At 45.8% G+C, this 17,782-nt stretch overlaps 1 protein-coding gene across 1 annotated transcript; it reads left to right on the plus strand.

Annotated features, from left to right (window-relative positions):
- Nucleotides 1-342: 342 nt before the first annotated feature.
- Nucleotides 343-5,510, plus strand: KRT33A (keratin 33A). The gene is given in 7 exon segments (NM_001110820.1): nt 343-751; nt 1,743-1,825; nt 2,535-2,691; nt 3,952-4,113; nt 4,205-4,330; nt 4,506-4,726; nt 4,938-5,510. Coding segments are annotated over 7 exon segments (1,215 nt in total). The 5' UTR covers nt 343-403; the 3' UTR covers nt 5,056-5,510.
- Nucleotides 5,511-17,782: the final 12,272 nt, after the last annotated feature.

Here is a 17,782-nt window from a genome sequence, read left to right on the forward strand (position 1 = left end):
GGGGCCTCAAGCCACGAAGCAGAACAGCAATACTGTCTCTTGACCTGCTGCACCCCACTGAAGAAGGCCAGGGCTTTCATGAGTCCAGGTCTTTGAAGTCACACCATGAAGCTCTTACATCATGACACACAGCATGGAAGAGGAGTCCTGACTTAGCGAGAAGCCCAAGTAAAGTATTTTATGAGGGGAGAGACTCTTCTGAAGAAACACAACAAATGGAGGGAAGGGCTTTTGACAATCACCAAATGAGCAAAAAAAAAAAAAAAAAAAAAAAAGGGGTTGTCTTACGTGTCCACACCCTCCATGGACGAGGTATAAATGCTCCCTGGAGGAAGGAGACCCACCGCTCTACAACTTGGAGATTTTGGACTCTGTCTTCAGCTGGACACTCCCTCCCTGCACCATGTCTTACAGTTGTGGCCTGCCCAACCTGAGCTGCCGCACCAGCTGCTCCTCCCGGCCCTGCGTGCCCCCCAGCTGCCACGGCTGCACCCTGCCCGGGGCCTGCAACATCCCTGCCAATGTGAGCAACTGCAACTGGTTCTGTGAGGGCTCCTTCAATGGCAGTGAGAAGGAGACCATGCAGTTCCTGAACGACCGCCTGGCCAGCTACCTGGAGAAGGTGCGTCAGCTGGAGCGGGACAACGCAGAGCTGGAGAACCTCATCCGGGAGCGGTCACAGCAGCAGGAGCCCTTGGTGTGTGCCAGCTACCAGTCCTACTTCAAGACCATTGAGGAGCTCCAGCAGAAGGTGAGGAGTGGGCTACACAGTGCCTCCAGTAGGAAGTTGTCGGGAGAGAATCCGAGCTGTGATTGAGAAACAACGTGAGCTCTTGATGTGAATGAAAAGCTGAAAACTGGCCTTTCCATTTTGTTTTTTGAGGGCCCATCTAATACTAGACTTGGGACTGTTAGGTCTAAATATTTGCATAGTGTTAGTCTATGTGGAGGTAGCAGCACTTTGCATAAATGAGCTGTAATTAAAAACTACCTCTGAATGCTTCCATGCACCTGCCAAGCTCCAGAATTATTACCCTGAGGTGAGAGAAAAGGACTGAGTCCAAAGGAAGCTGAGGAAACGGAATCTTTTGTAAAGACTGGGACATTTTCTTTCTCCCTCATCTGAGCTTTTTGCCCCTTGGACTGCTGGCTGCCTCTCTCTTCTAGGTTCCTACTTATCCCGATTTCATTGTCCTCACCTTCATGCCTCTGGGCTTCTCCTGGTGCACAGTGTCCAGTGAGAGCCTAAAATGTTTGGCCAAAATTGGGAAGATTGGAAATTACCTAGGACAAAGTAGTCCCAGTTGTCTGGGACATCTGGGAACATGTGGCTTCTTCCCTGATCCAGTCCCCTGCAATTTCTAGTTTACCTATTTGTCTTTTCTGCTTGATTGAAAGTTTCTTGAGGGCAGGATCAAGCGCTTACCAATTTTTGTATCCTCAGCTCCTAGTATCATGCCAGAAACATAGTAGGTGTTTTTCATAAATGTCAACTATTATGATCAGCTTCTCAGTATTGCTCATTAGGATAGAAAAAAGATTATCTACTTATACTGTTTGCATATTTTGGTGTTCTTTTTTTGAATATAATTTTGGAAATATTCATTGAGTACCTGCTGTATATAGAAAGCATTTAATAAGATAGACATCCTGATCCTTCCAAGGAAGTGAATTAGGAAGGACTGCCATTGGTGAAAAATTACCAAGTCCTTGCTCATTCTTGAATGTTTTGGGCCTTCTAGATCCTGTGCAGCAAGTCTGAGAATGCCAGGCTTGTGGTGCAGATCGACAATGCCAAGCTGGCCTCAGATGACTTCAGGACCAAGTGAGTGGGCAAGCGGGGTGTTGCTGTTTATTTCTCTTCTCTGGCAGCCCTCCTTTCCTTTAGCCTGTTGTCAACACAAGTTAAACAAACAGTGACTGAGCTATGTTCTAGCTGCTTTCTCCAAGATTCACAGAGCCACCACACACCATAGCTCAGAGATCCTTTCCCCAGGCCTTAGACTTCCTTTCCTCCTTCTTCTCCTCTGTGAAGTGACACCCCTAGTTGTACTGTGAGTTAGTGTAGACGTGTTGGCCCCTGATGTTCTCCTATGCACAGAACCCATTCATGAGAATGGCGAATGTGGAAGTGTATTATTTTGGAAATCTTACAGTTTGTCGGCTTTTATCCTAAATCCACTGGCTTTCTTTTTTCTTTTTTTTAGAGACAGGGCCTTGCTCTGTCACCCAGGCTGGAGGGTAGTGGTGCAATCATAGCTCAGTGTAACCTCAGATCCTCAGATTCCTGGGCTCAAGCAATCCTCCCCCTTAGCCTCCTGAGTAGCTAGGAATATAGAAGTCTATCCACTGGATCTTTAAACATAAAATTACCAGTGCATTTTCTTCCAGCTCGATGCTGAAAACCTAAACAAAAGAGATGGCTATAAAAACTACAAACCCTAATTCCTAGTTGCCTGACTAACAAAACCAAAGCAGAGTCAAGGCCAGGCCTATTCCTGCCCAGCCTGTTCCTGACCCTCCTGTGATCACAGATATGAGACCGAGCTGTCCCTGCGGCAGCTGGTGGAGTCGGACATCAATGGCCTGCGCAGGATCCTGGATGAGCTGACCCTGTGCAGGTCTGACCTGGAGGCCCAGGTGGAGTCCCTGAAGGAGGAGCTGCTGTGCCTCAAGCAGAACCATGAGCAGGTGAGTTCCCTGAAGAGTAATGGGCTCAGACTAGCCAGGACCTGTTTCACAACCGCCACAGGGTCCAGGACAGGCTGTCAGTAGAGGCTCAATTAGCTGAGGAAGTAATTCTGCATACAAAAATGGATATGTAGAGAATGAGTAATCTAAAAACCTGTGATATGAGATTAGGATTTTTCTGCCAGAGGCGGGAATGAGAGTGAGGAAGTTGGCAAGCCCAGTAGTGAGGAAAGCTGGGTAATGAGGCAGCAGCCACAGCCTCTCCTGTGCCCAGGTTAGAGTGCACACAGCAGAAATCTTCTATTCCAATTCTCCATTTGTAGCTGGAGAAGCCAGGATGGCCTAGGCCCATCAGGCAGAGAGGGCTGAGCTGGAACAAAATGCAATTCTCTTCGTTCCTGTCCAGAGCTCTTTCTGCTTGCTGTTCAGTGTTGCTTGGAAACAGCCTCGAGCAAAATGCTCACCATTATGGCTAAGTCAGTTGGGCAAAAAAGAAGACATGTATTTTATGCAACCTGAAATCCAAGAACAATGTAAATGGCGACAGTTAATATTAATCAAGTGCTTAGTATGTGCCAAACATTGTGCTAAGTGCTTTAACTCCGGAGGCAGTTCTCATTTTAAGATGAAGAAATCGAGGCTTCAAGAAGCTTCTAGAAACAATGTATTAAGTGGTAGAGATGAGGTTGAATACAAATTTGTCTGAAATCCGCCTAAGCCCAAGTACCAAGCTATGCTTAGCAGGGAAGTAAACAGATACTTATTGCCTTCAGCAAAATCTATGCTGGTGGAATCAACAAATCACCCTTTAAGTCTCTTCTATGCCAGGATGGCAGATTTTGAAGTAAGCATTCTGTATTTCCTCTTTAGCTAGACTCTGTTCTTTTTGTTATCCATGCTTAAGAGTCAAACATATGAGGCTATATGGTATACTAGCAAAAACACTGAACTGGGCATTTGGGGACCAGAGTTTAAATAATGGCCCACCATGTATCAGCTTTGAGCCCAAATCACTGAATCTCTCTAAATGAGGAGTGATACATTTAATACAAAGAGCAGAGGGAAGTCATGGGCTTGAAAGTTGTTTGTAAAAAGTGGAGTATACAAATTAGTTATTGAATATAGATCCTGGTTAGTGACAGGATCAGAGGGAACAAAGTTTCTTGAAAGCTTAAGAATGATCAGAAGTTGAATTGCATTCTCTTAAGGAGAGCACCAAGATCCTTTGTGAAATTTAAAATTTTGCCCTTTCTCCATCAGGAGGTTAACACTCTGCGCTGCCAGCTTGGAGACCGCCTCAACGTGGAGGTGGACGCTGCTCCCGCTGTGGACCTGAACCAGGTCCTGAATGAGACCAGGAGTCAGTATGAGGCCCTGGTGGAAACCAACCGCAGGGAAGTGGAGCAATGGTTCGCCACGCAGGTGGGCATCTAAGCACGTGTCCACTCAGGACCCGAGGCCCCCCAGGGGCCCGGAGGCAGGGTCTGATCCTTTCTCCCCTTGGGTGTTTCAGACCGAGGAGCTGAACAAGCAGGTGGTATCCAGCTCGGAGCAGCTGCAGTCCTACCAGGTGGAGATCATCGAGCTGAGACGCACGGTCAATGCCCTGGAGATCGAGCTGCAGGCCCAGCACAACCTGGTGTGTATTGTTCAGACCTGCTGGTGAGCGATGGGAACTTGGGAGGCAGAGTCTTGGGGATGCCCTTGGGGCCACACACTCTCCTTAGCTCTTGGAGCTTGTGAGTTCTTTGGAACCCCATGGAGGAACCTTATAAGGAGCAGCTCTCTGACATTCCTGATCTTCCCCACCACAGCGAGACTCTCTGGAAAACACGCTGACGGAGAGCGAGGCCCGCTACAGCTCCCAGCTGTCCCAGGTGCAGAGACTGATCACCAACGTGGAGTCCCAGCTGGCGGAGATCCGCAGTGACCTGGAGCGGCAGAACCAGGAGTATCAGGTGCTGCTGGACGTGCGGGCGCGGCTGGAGTGCGAGATCAACACGTACCGGAGCCTGCTGGAGAGCGAGGACTGCAAGTCAGTATGGGGGTAGTAATCTTCTCCTTGGGGCATGTTAGGTTGCTGTGGAGATGAATAGTCTTCTTGATGGAAATGAATTTATAATTTCAAGCTTTTGTTTGGAGGAAGTCCAAGGAGGAACAATATTCTTACACAAAGCCCTTTTAGTATTTTCCAATCTCTTCAGCTCATTTTACTCTAACTTGCTCCAATGATTTTCTGCCCACAGGCTCCCCTCCAACCCCTGCGCCACAACCAATGCATGTGACAAGTCCACTGGGCCCTGTATCTCTAATCCCTGTGGCCCACGTGCTCGGTGCGGGCCTTGCAACACATTTGGGTACTAGAGGCCCCACGACCAGGAGGAGAAGAAAGGCATCAGTCACACCTCAACTCTACTTCATCCCAACATCTCCAACAGTGACCACACTTTGGAAAGAGGCAGAAACCTTTCTATCAACCCTGGCTTCCAGGGGTCAGCTCTAGCCTTCCACTGTATTCCCTGGCTTGATTCTTCAGCATAAGGCTGCAAAATCTGTCTTCTGAGTCACATAGAGAGACCTACAGCAGGATCAAGATCAAGCAATATCTATCATCATAAAGACACATTTGCATAACATGTTATACTTGGATAAAACTTAAATAATGCAATTTAGAGAAAATTCCATTAAGTGTGATAGAGCTGATGGGCATGCTGTGAAACAGAACATAATTGGAGCAAATCTTCCTTGTCACTCTTGGTCTTTGGAGATGCAATAGAAATCCTTTGTTAACCTCCTAATAAACTGTTATTCAAAAGTTATAATTGTCTGTTTCACTCATTAATTCCAAAATTGGCTGTCTTGTATAAATTAAAAAAATAACCAGGGTTTTTCCATCAGATGAAGAGGTTATTCACCCCATATATGGTCTATGATTTCCTTCAATGGAAAAGCCTCCATGAAAGACTATTAACCTGGATTTAGTGTTTGGGAAGAAGGTGGTGGGAAACAGAATGGCAAATTCATATGAAGGTGTCTTTAGAGACACAGGAACTATTTATTCTGAAACATTAAGTGGAGGGATCTGAAAACATTTTGAGTAAAAAAAAACCTGTACTGAGGTAATATAAATCTATCACCTTAACATATGGTATATAATCTCATATACACATATACATAACCACATACCATATAAGCATATGTACACCACACACACATGTACACACACAACCATGCTGTGCTGAAATGTTTAGGTAGAAAGTAGGAAGGAGCAGCAAAGGGTAGAGGGATATAGTGGCCAGGAGGAGTGTGGGATCTGCTAGGCTGGATGGTGGGGAGGTGCCTTTGGTTCACCTTCCGCTCTTTGTTCCTGCCTCGGCACTCAAGGACTCCTTGTGACTTTCTGTAGTTCTATGATGTGGGCCTGGAACTCTATGCTGGAGTTCTCTGCTCAGTTGCCTGGGGTCTGCGTCAGATGATGGAGAACTGTGAGTGGGTTATTTGACGGAAAAGTCTCTTTTGTCCTAGTGAGCCTTGAGCTTTGGCCCCACCTGTTTTTATTTATATGCCATTGGGACCATCATTCTGTCACATTACTGCCTTCAGTGGCATCCAGATTTGGCAATGTTTAAAAAAACAAAAACAGCAATCAAGTAAGGAAACCCAAGGCCCAGCCCACAAATGAGATTGAGTCTCATTTTTCACTTCTCTACTCCTACTTTTCTAAATCAATGATTGAAATGAAGAGATATTGAGAATGGGAACTCTTAATAGAGATTAGAATATCATCAACCTATGAGAACAGGTAGGGAGGGGCAGGAGGTAGAGTGGGGGTTGGAAATTCTCTCCAAAACTTGCAGACCATATATTTAGGTGTGGTAGAGATGTCCAGGGAAAAATACCCAAAACCTTCCATTCAGGGCTGTGGATACCAGAGGACAGCTAAGGAGACCAGCCCTCAACAGTTGCTCGTGGCCACCTTCTTCCCTTAGGTGTGGACCAGTCCTCTCTTTTGTGTTAGGGCTAACATAGAGAGAATGCTGAGTGTCAAAGATTGGTCACTCGCTACTCCATTTGTCTTCAGCAGCACAGTTCTATAGAATGGAGAACAGATGTCCCTGAGGATCTGAGAGTCTGGGCTCCTTTTTAGTGGAAGATCATGTATATAAAACATTTCTTTATTTGAGTTTGGAAGAGAAGAATCAGTAGAAAAGGTCTTTATAAACTTTAAAAATAACCTGGATAGGATACAGATTTCAATTAAATCAATGTAGAAAGTCACCTCATCATTCATCATGAATGTCTGCTGCTTGCTTGGAAGGAGGAGATAAATAATGGGTTCAGAACGCTTTCTTTCTCTCTTGTATATTTCAGTAACAATGCAGAGGCAGGAAAAAAAAAGCAAGAATTCTTAAAGGCAAGGTTCTGTTATTCAACCCTGGGCTTTCCCAGATGCAAACTTAATTTCTCCTTTCCACAGGTTCCCAGGTCTGCAGTCGCTGAGGTCATCAGCTCCTCGAGCCAGGCCTTCTCAGAAAACAGTGCTCTGAGGGAAGAGGCCCATAGCAAGGAAGCAAGGAAATCAGACCCCAGGAAATGTCTCCTAATCCCTGCCCCGCCTCTCCCTGTGAAATAAACCATGATGGCGCTGGGCTATGAGTCTTACCCACTAGGAGATGGTGTGGGATGCTGTGACGAGAAGAAGAATTATGGCTTGTTTTGGAGGCAACATTTTTTGGTCCTGGTTTTGGATATATTGTTGACTCCCCTGACCATCAGAGTCCTCCTTTTGAGAGACCTGGCCTGGCAGCATTGTGGGGTTGTGAAGATCCCCTGTGTATGGAAGTGCTTTATAAATGGTGCAGCATGGTACCTATGTAAGACTCAGTATTCTTGTTGTTGACACTTTGACCTTGAATACGAATTCCTGGGCTCTTGGGATCTACTTTTGATATTGTCTAGTCCCAGCAAAACATTCTACTCAGCCTCCTAACAGCCTGTTTGCTCCTATTTTTGACAGATGTGAACCAAGCTCCTATTGTCTCAGTTTGGAGAGCTTGCCTTAGAGGTGACATTTGCATTGAGACCTCAAGACAGAGAAGAAACAGAGCAGAGGGAAAGAGCTTTCCAGAGAGAGGGACAGAAAGTCAAGGAAGGGAGGGAGTAAGGCAGATGCCTTTGAAGAAGGGAGCAAGGCCAGGGCATCGGGAGTGATGAGTAGGGGAGGAACAATCAGCCTGTATGTGTGGGCAGTGGCCAGGGTACATGGGGGCTCGCCAGTTCTGTGGAGGATCCGATTTCATTTCAAGGGAAGAGGAAAGCCTTGGGAGAGTTAAAAGGATGAATTTGATTGACACTTTTATTAAAAGGAGTGCATTGGCAGCTGAATGGAAAATAGGTTTGCTGAACACTAACATTTAAAGTTTCGGGGTAGTGGATGACAATTACAAGTCAGGTATGTCTTCTTTTATGTTTCAAAGAAGAATCACTGACATCTAACAACAACTGCTCACATTTCTCATCAAAAACAGGAGAGTCTGGCAGCAGGCACCAAAAGTCCCAAGAATGGCTCCAACTATAAAAGGATATGAGGATGACATGATCTGTCCCTTGTTATTGCAAAATGCACACTGACAACTTGATGAAGTTATGTGCCAGGCAGGTGGGCCCCGGCCCCACCAGGCTCCTCGCTGAGCCTGCTGCAGGTGTGCAGAGGTAGCGTTCCCTCACTCTCACTTTTTTTTTTAAACTTGTAGGGACAAGCACAGGACTGAAATGTAAAGTGTAGGGAGAGCCCTTGAAACTATTGCTATGGAATAAAAGATGAAATGCTCCTGATTATTGTAAATACAAAGTTGCATGCGGGATTGTGTAAAGACAATGCCAGGCTGGACTACCAGAATAAGCCAACAGCACGTGATGTGCTTCCCCCTGCAGAGAGTCTATGAACGGAAGTGCAGGCAGGGATGTTTCACATCACCAAGATTCCTATCCCAGAAAAGCAGATGTTCATAACTCTGAGAACGGAATGCGACCCTTCTGGAGAGCCTATAAACGGACGCATGAGGGGTGCATGTTCATATGGATAAGATAGGGCTATAAATGCCCTCATCTTGCCACAGCTCTTCTAGGCCTCTTTAGGGTTAAGGCATACTCCCTTCTGAGAATTTCTGGTCTAACCTGTTGTCTAGCTTCACATCCTGTTTTTATGGATTGTTTGTAACCAGCTTTTGCTGCAACTCTTACTGCTGATTAATATCTTGGTAATCATAGGTTATGGAAAGACTGTGTTTCTGTTTTAAGGCTCTGTTAGAAATTACTGATGCACATACTATATTGTAAATTCTTATCTCTGTATATTGTACTTCTCCATACAGATGTTATGTTAAAGAATTGCTTCATCCCCATGTGACCATCTCACCTCATAATCAAATGACCCGAAATCCCTCACTAACCTACCCCCACACTAAACTTAATAATAAATGCTATATTTATATCCAGTGCATGGTGGCATCACAGGACCAGAAGGCGGTGACCCCCCGGACCCAGCTTTCACTATCTTGTGTGTGTCTATTCTTTCTCAACCTGCCAATCCTCCTGGGAACAAAGAGCCCCGTTGCATTGCAGATTGCTGGCCAGATCCTGCAATAGTAAAGCCTAGGGAGGATTTACAGCCTCCCCAGTCAAAGATGTATTTACAAAAAATTCAAACATGTGCTCAGCTGCGGCCTGGATGTGATGGCATCTACACAAGATGACTTCCTGCAGCGGCACAAATGAAGCTGTGGGGGATCCCGACGAGCTAAAGCTTGGGTGTGGCACATGGGAGTGCATGTGTTTAAAGTTTTAAAAGTGGTTAAAAGGTGAAAAAAGAAAGGCTAGAAACCAAACCCCAGAAAAATCATGCGTTTGAAAGTGGCTGCTTTAGTTTTCAATCTGGTTTCAGTCTTGTAACCTCTATCTGTATCTCAGCCTGCATTGTGTTACTATGCTTTTTAAGCCACGGTTTCTTAAACTGAAAATGGGAGACTAATAACCACCTCACTTTTTTTTAAATAAGGGTAGAATCAGATTATGTTGCAAAGATGCTCAACCCAACCAGATACATCATAAGTGTCCAGTAAATGGAGTTCCTATTCACTTCCTTAGCAGCCCTGCATTCTGACCCCTTTCCTATTGCTCATTACAGGGTCTCCACAGACTTGAGAATCAAAGGTTTTGCTCATTTGAGTCCTTCAGTAACCAGGTGAGAATCTAGTTTCAGGTTCTCTCAAATTGAGGGTTGTAGAAGACAGGCCAGATGGGACAAGAAACTGAAAAATCTGAGCTTGAGGGCTGAGAATCAGAGAGAAATGAATTCAGATGTGCCTGCATGCATCTGTGTGGGTCTGTGCACCTATGCTTGTGTGTGTGAATGCAGGTGTGTGTGCGTGCTGTGGTAGGAGGAAGATGGCTAATTATGATTATGAAACTGGTGGTATTTTTGCTGATTATAACAATCAAAATTTTCAAATGGAAAGATAAAAGTAGAGCACAGAGCTGGTGGTGTCAAAGTCATAGGAATTTCAGTCACTTTATGGGAACTGGTTTCCACTTATGCCTATTTTCTACACAGGAAACCAACAATTAAGTGTATCATTAAAGGCCTGGGTAAAATTTAACGTGTTTGTATTTCCTGTTAATAATTATTTCAGACCTGCACATGCTGACTTCATCTTGGTTGGTTGTGGAGGCTGACTGACTGCTGGCTGCTGTGAAACATGAGGGTTACCAAGATCCTGAGAGCAGAGGGTGTGTGGTCCATTGTCAAAGAGCCAGGGGGACATGTGGGAGGGTCACTGCGGGAAGTGACTGCAGGCCATGCATGGTAATGCACAGGTATGACCAGCACAGAGGGACGTGCCTCTAAGAAGGGTGCACTCTGGGGGCAGGGAAAGGACATAGATGAGAGAGTTTGAATGCTTTCTTGATAAGTGCTTAATTAGATTGGTTCCCCACGGCAGCATTTTATGAACTGAAGTGCATAGACACTTCAAGGGGCTATGAGAGGGAAAATATTCCATGGGTGAGAGATGGAGAGAGGAGCATCTAGAATTTTGCAACTGAGATTTAGTGAGCTCTGTTTCACATTTGGATGTCAAGGATTTTAGAAAAGCAGATGTCTGCCTCACTGCTGTCCGTTTAACTGAAGGTTTACACTTGTGCTCTGAGATTGTTACTAAAACAGAAAGAGGAAGGAGAAGAAGAGGAGGACGAGGGGGAAGGAGGGAGAATGAGTGAGGAAGGAAGGAAGAAAGGCAGGGAGGAAGAAAGGAGGAGAAGAAGAAAAAAACAAACTGTCTATTGCAGTTGTCTTAGGCATTTAGTGAATTGTCAGTTTTTTTGCTTGGTCATTGTTTGTGACCCTGTTTCTGTCACTACCTTGCCTTTGTCTCCATTTCTAACCCCATGTTCACCCCTTCGATTTAATGGTAGATCCAGCTTTTCTGGTTCTGGCCTTGGGTGCCTCCAGGGCATTATTTGCCCCTATTCTCTCTAGCTTTTCCTAATTCTGGCCTTTGATGCCTCCTGATATATGCCCCCATTCTCTCTAGCTTTCTCTGCTCCTGGCCTCTCAGCCAGGTCTGCAATAACCCCTGTGCACCATTAATGGTTTAGAGAAAGGCTCTCTCTCTGGGTGGATGCAGCCTGTAGGTGCCTGGTTTGGCAAGCAGCACATAAGCTGGTCTCCATCCCACCCTGCAGCTGGGTGCTCTTGTGCCTGGCACAGCTCATACCTGCATATTGCTGCCTTGGAACAACCCATGCAGCCAGCTCAAAACTTCATCCCTGGACTCCATCTGGCCATTGTCCCTGCTAGATTAGAGCTTGAGTCAGACAGTTTAAATAATTTTGAGAAATTCTCTCATTTTTAAACTGATCCTTGTGGTACTTTTATGGCAGACACAAAGTAGGCACACAATAGGTGCTCAACAAATAATTAATAATCTGCCTGCCTGAAATGCATAACCTATTTAGGGCAGATGAGGAAATGAGGCATAGAGGGGTTGCTTGAGCAATACTATGCAGCAAAAAATATTTTTGTTTATCAACAGAAGACGCACTTAGGCAACTGAGAAGAGCAGGAAACATGTGGGTACATGATTGTCTTTTTTCTAATGAGAAGGGAGTAATTCTTCCTTTTCTCAAACTTGATGCTGTTCTTTGAAGGCAGTATGTTATTCTTAGATTAACAACCATGACATTCATAGGATTAGACGTGAAACTTCATGGTGAAAGAACTTTGGTGGCAAGAACAGGGGTACACAATGCAACATTTGAACGAAGCCCAACAGTAAACAGAAACTAAGAACTAAAGTGGTTTGCCCACACAAAGATTGAATTTGTGCCAAGGGTTTTTCCAGTTCTCAGAGATGCTTAAGTGTAAACCCAGAAAGTTGCCTGACATGCTCACATCCCTGTGGCTCTGTGATATGCTGAGACTGCAAAGTTTCGGTCTGGTCTGCTCCCCTTTTTTTCCATAGAGCTCTGGGCATCTCTTGCTAGACATAAACTCAGGGCCTGTTGAATCAAAGGTGGTCAAATGTAACAATGTGAGGCATCCATTCTAGAAAGTTTTGAATTCTAATTGAGAGAGTCAGGATGTTTCTAAATTTTTTCTTTTTCTTTTCCCTTTAGTGATCATTAGGTTAAGCTGTGACTGATCACAAGTAAAGACCTGGTGAAAAAGTGAACTTCTTGTTTGGACTAACAAGTTCTCTCAAATTCACACTAATTGTACATCCAATTAGAGGAGTTGATTGAAAAATACCAGTTCATGTTTATGTTTATATTTTTAAAGAACTTAGACTTGTAATACATTTACAAAACCATAAAATGCTAGAAGGACATACATATCAAATGTATAATTGTGTTTGTCTCTGGGAAGAAGAGATTGGAATGAGAATGGATATAAAAGTCAAGGAAGTTCTCAATGCTGTATTTCTTAATTTTAAACCCACTTAGAGCAAATATGAAAAAATATTAACAGCCACAGATTCTGGGTAGGAAAGCACAAGTTGTAAAATATATTTTCTCTGTTCTTTTTTTTTTTGACTAGATGTTTGTTTTAAAGTATTTTATTGCTATTAAAAGAAAACAAAATACAAAAGAATTGGATGGAAAAGCAAAGGCTAATCTCTTTATTTCAGTCACTAATAATTGTGGTAATCCTGGGTGTTAATCCTTGAAGTCTTCATGGCATTGCTGTTTATCTGGTGGAAACTTATGACGGTTAGAATAGGCTGAGTAACCTGTAATATCTTGTGTTTGACCCAGGACACCACAGTCTCAGGCACAAAGTGGTTAATTTTTTTCTTTTTTCCCATTAATGATCATGAGGTTAAGCTGTGACTGATAACAAGTGAAGACCTAGTAAAATAGTGAACTTCTTTGGTTGGACCAACGAGTTCTATCAAACTCACACAAATTGTATATCCAATTAAAGAAGTTGATTGAAAAATGCCAGTTCATGTTTATGTTTGTATTTAAAAAAATCTTAGACTTGTATATACATTTACAAAACCATAAAATGCTAGAAGGACATACATATGAAATGTATGCATTAATGTATATTAAATGTGTGTCCTTCTGGCATTTTATGGTTTTGTAAATGTATACACAAATCTAAGTGATGGCAATGACATTTGTTCAGACCCCTCCAATAAGGTATTTGTATAAAGGTATTGTAATTTTCATACTTACTATGATAAGGGTAAGGTTAAGCGAGTCAAAGGTCACTTTATAAAAAATCTAGCTGCTTTTTTACAATAATTTAAAGCTGTCCTGGAAACACTATACAAGGTTTAAACAATGAGTATTTAAACAATGAGCCCCTCTATGATGGACTGGGAAGCACCATGTGCAAGAGGAGCATGGCAATGCTATTAACCATAGAAGCATCAATAAAATATGTGTATGTTGCCAATGAGGACCACATTTGGGTTGGTTCGTTTCTCTAAGATATCTGTCTAGCTGATTCATTGTCTCAGGACATTTTGTTGCCCAGGATGCAGTTTCCTCTTTCAAATACACATCCCTGATTTTTACTGAGAATATCTTCCAATGATATTTTCTTTGTCAGAAATTTTGCAAATAAAAGTAGAAAGAAAAAAGGGATTTGTGGAGAGAGAGTCCCAAGATGGCAGGTGATGCAGTTTATGGTGGCATGTGTGCCCCAAACAAAATGCAGGCCTGGGAAGGGCCTGGACAGCTTTTCCTGGAAATAGGAGACTGGGAATGGGAGGGAGTGTGGATTAAACATGGACCATCTTTTCCAGTCCTTACATCACTCTGACGTTAGTAACTCTAAAGCATTGCATACGTTTGCCTTCAGGGCTAGCTGAGGGGGCTTCTTTCCTCTCTCCTTCAAGAAAGGAGAGAGGGAAGAGGGTCTCTTGCTTCTCTCCTCCTAGCTTCTTGCTGATGGGAAACTTCAGAGTTTCCCATGAGAATCTAATGCCTTATGATCTGTCACTGTCTCCCATCACCCCCAGATGGGATCATGTAGTTGCAGGAAAACAAACTCAAGGCTCCCACTGATCCTACATTATGGTTAGTTGTATAATTTTTTCATTGTATATTACAATATATTAATAGTAGAAATAAAGTGCACAATAAATGTAATGGGCTTGAATCAGCCCCAAATCATCCCTTTCCCTCTCCTCAACCCATGGGAAAGTTGTTTTCCATGAAACTGGTCTCTGGTACCAAAAAGGTTGGGGACCACTGGTGTAAATGCTTCTAAGAATAGATAAGCAACTTAAGGTTTACAGGGTACTAAAAATATGGGTTTAAATGCTAATAAAACTGGATGCACATGAAAACACTCTCTTGCTGTGGTCCAGTGAATCTTGACCATTCTATCACAGAGACTTGCAGCTTTGAGTTGGAGCTGACCCCTGGACCTCCTGTCCACAGCACACCCCTGCAACACACACACACATGCACATACATACATACATGTGCACATACCTGCACACACACACACACATGCTGTGCTTCATGCCCTCACTAAGGTGGCATGGGAGGGAATGAGTGTTTTTAAGAGAAATGAAGACAACTCAGGCTCCTTGTTCTCCTGGTGTTTGCACAAGTGCCTTCTCTGCAGACCATGCTTCAATCTCTTTCTTGGTTTTCCCTGTTAGTGAAAGAGAGAAGCAGAGCCCCAGCATGTATCCGACTGCTTAGGGTCCAACCCAAGTTCACAAGCTTCCTGGGGAGCCTAGTGAGATGAAGGCACTGCAGAGCCTCCCAAAAAGAGGCATCAGCTTTTGGTGGAGACTTGAGCCTGGGAAGGTGGGACATCATGGTTCATCAAAGACACAACCAAAATCCAGTGAGGAATGGCAGCCATCAAAAGTTTTATTCTTCAAGAGAAGGAGTTCTCAGGGGCTGTGGGCAGCAGGCACAGAGCTCTTTAGTGCATGTGTGGGCAGGTGATGGTGACCTACAGTTTGCACTGGGAACTAAGATCAAGAGTGACCTGACCTCTGCTCATGTGCATCTCTCCCTGTCTCTCTACCTTTTATATCTCTCTCCTTATCTCTCTCCCCACACTCCCTCTCAGCCTCCTCTGTCTCTCTCCCCATCTCTCTTTCTCTCTCTCACTCCTTTCTTCCCATGTCTCTTTCTCTCTCCTTCTTCTCCACTTCTCTCTCCCTCCTTCTCTCCCTCTCTGCCACTGTTCAGGCTCCTGCCCACCCCTCCCTGGCGTGCAGAGAGGCACACGCAGGACTCCTAGGCTACCTTCCAGGGCACACGCACAGGGCTGCCGGGCCTTGGTCCCAGTACAGTGCCCCCACCTCCCAGTGCCCTCAAGGTCAAGGGTGTGGGGTGTGCTTGTGCTCTCCTGGGTGGGCACCCCACTCTCCAGGAAGCAGAAGCTGCAGGTCACTGCTGGCTTGAGTGGCACGCCTATTGGACTGCTGGCTTCCATCCTGTGATCTGCCGAGGCCAAAATAGAGGACACCTGCCAAGGCCCCACCCTGCACCAGGGTTGGGGTAGAGGTAGGGGTAGTGGTGGGGATGAGAGCAGCCACTGCAATCTGGTCCCTGCCCAGCATCCTGCCCTGCACCCTGCCATGCAAGGCCTCCTCTGCCACCCTTTCCCTGCCCCTCACCATCTTCACCCCTAGAAAGCCCCAGGCACAGGCTCCAGAAATCTCCCTGGATCCAGGAACTAAGAGCAACCACTGGGCTCCACAGCCCCTAGGCCAGGTGTCAGCCACACCCACTGCATGCTGACAAATCTTGGCTCTCACTTATGCTCCCCCCAAAGCCAGCCACACTCTGCCCCCTCTCCCCCCACTTCCTGACTTTAGCCCTGACTGACAGTGCTGCCTCCTGGTAACCTTTCCCCCTCCCCACAAGGTCCAGGCAAGCCCAAATGCCAGCACCCGCCACCCACCCTTCCTGGGTGCCACTCTATTGTCTGCTTGCCTAGATGTCTTAATCTCATTTTACCAAGCTAGAACAAATAACAGGGATGAGCCCCCAGCCTCTCCCAGGAAGATTTGGCAAAATGCTCTCCTTTTAGAAGCAGGAGCAGTGACAGGACCTAGGGACGACCCGAGGCTTGTCACCCAAGCAACAAGAAGGGCAAGGAGCCCAGTTTTATGACCTCACCTTGGGAGGACATGGCCAGGGCTCCACAAGGCCCTGTGGGGGGCTGGCAGGAGAACAGATCCACCCTCCTTTTGAGGAAGCAGGCCCCAACCCCAGGAAACAGCAGATGGGGGCACACAGGCAGAGCTTCCGCAAGCTGTAGATCAGGGTCAGCAGATCTGCATTCAGCTTCAGCCCCGGGGGAGCCGCAAGACGTGAGACACTGATAGGTTTGGCTCTGTGTCCCCACCCAAATCTCATTTTGAGCTGTAATCCCCATGTGTCAAGGGAGGAACCTCATGGGAGGTGATTGTATTATAGGGGGCTGGGTTCCCCCATGCTGTTCCCCTGATAGTGAGTGAGTTCTCAGGAGAGCAGATGGTTTTAAAGCATGGCACTTCCTCGTTTTCTCACTCACTCCTGCTGCCTTGTGAAGAAGATGCCCGCTTCCCCTTCGCCTTCCACCATGATTGCAAGTTTTCTGAACTGTGAGTCAATTCAACCTCTTTCCTTGATAAATTACCCAGTCTCAGGTATTTCTTCATAGCAGTGTGAAAACAAAACAAACTAAGACAGACCCCTTCTCTGAGGTGCCTTCTTCTGAGGCCACCAGCTGCCCCCATGCTCCTCCTCTGCCCCCTGGTCTTTCTTTTCCCCTCATGAGGCCCAAGTGATCTGCATGGCCAGCCCCAGCCCCATCCTACTGCAGGCCTGTCTAGCTGGTGGAGAGGCTGAGCTCCTTTCCTGACCCTCAGGCTGGCTGATATGCTCTCTGGTTCCTGGAGGAAACTGATTGTCTCTCCTCATACTGGTAGCAACTTCTTCCAAGACCACAAAGCTGGAAAACTGGTCTTTTTGTTGTCTCCGCTTGCTAGGGCTGTAGTTGGGACAGTACTAGAGGTGGGCCAATGGATGAATGGATGGATGAGTGGGACAGTAGTCCAGGGAGGATGTCCCTGTCTGTCCAGTTTGCATCGGCTCCTGTGCAGTCACATAGCTCCCTGCTAGCTGAGTTGAAATTAAAACCCATTCAGTCTGGTTCCTATATGGCTCATGGGGCCTGTGGACTGGTCTCTCCTTTTCCCTCCAGACCCCATCCCCATTAAGTCCATGAGCAAATCATGTAGGTGACATCCTCACAATGATCCTGAGGTGACTCTACTCACCACCTGCCTTCTCCCACCTAGTTTGAGCACCCTTCATTACTTACCTGGACCAGCCAGCTGGCCCCCCTCTCCTCCCTGCTGGTGTGGTGTGGCCTGTTAACACCTGAGCCACAGCTGAACCCACTTCTGGCTAGGACCCTCTGCTGGCTCCCTGGCTGCTCTGAGTGACAGCTAGAGCCTTGCAACAGCCTCAGCCATTGAACCTGGGACTTCTGTCCCTGAGCTCTCTGCTGCTTGCCTCTGCTCACACCAGGACAGATGCAGGCTTCCCCTCTGGGCCTCAG

This window comes from Pan troglodytes, chromosome 19, assembly GCF_028858775.2.
Source record: "Pan troglodytes isolate AG18354 chromosome 19, NHGRI_mPanTro3-v2.0_pri, whole genome shotgun sequence".
In the NCBI taxonomy this organism is placed as follows: Eukaryota; Metazoa; Chordata; class Mammalia; order Primates; family Hominidae; genus Pan; species Pan troglodytes.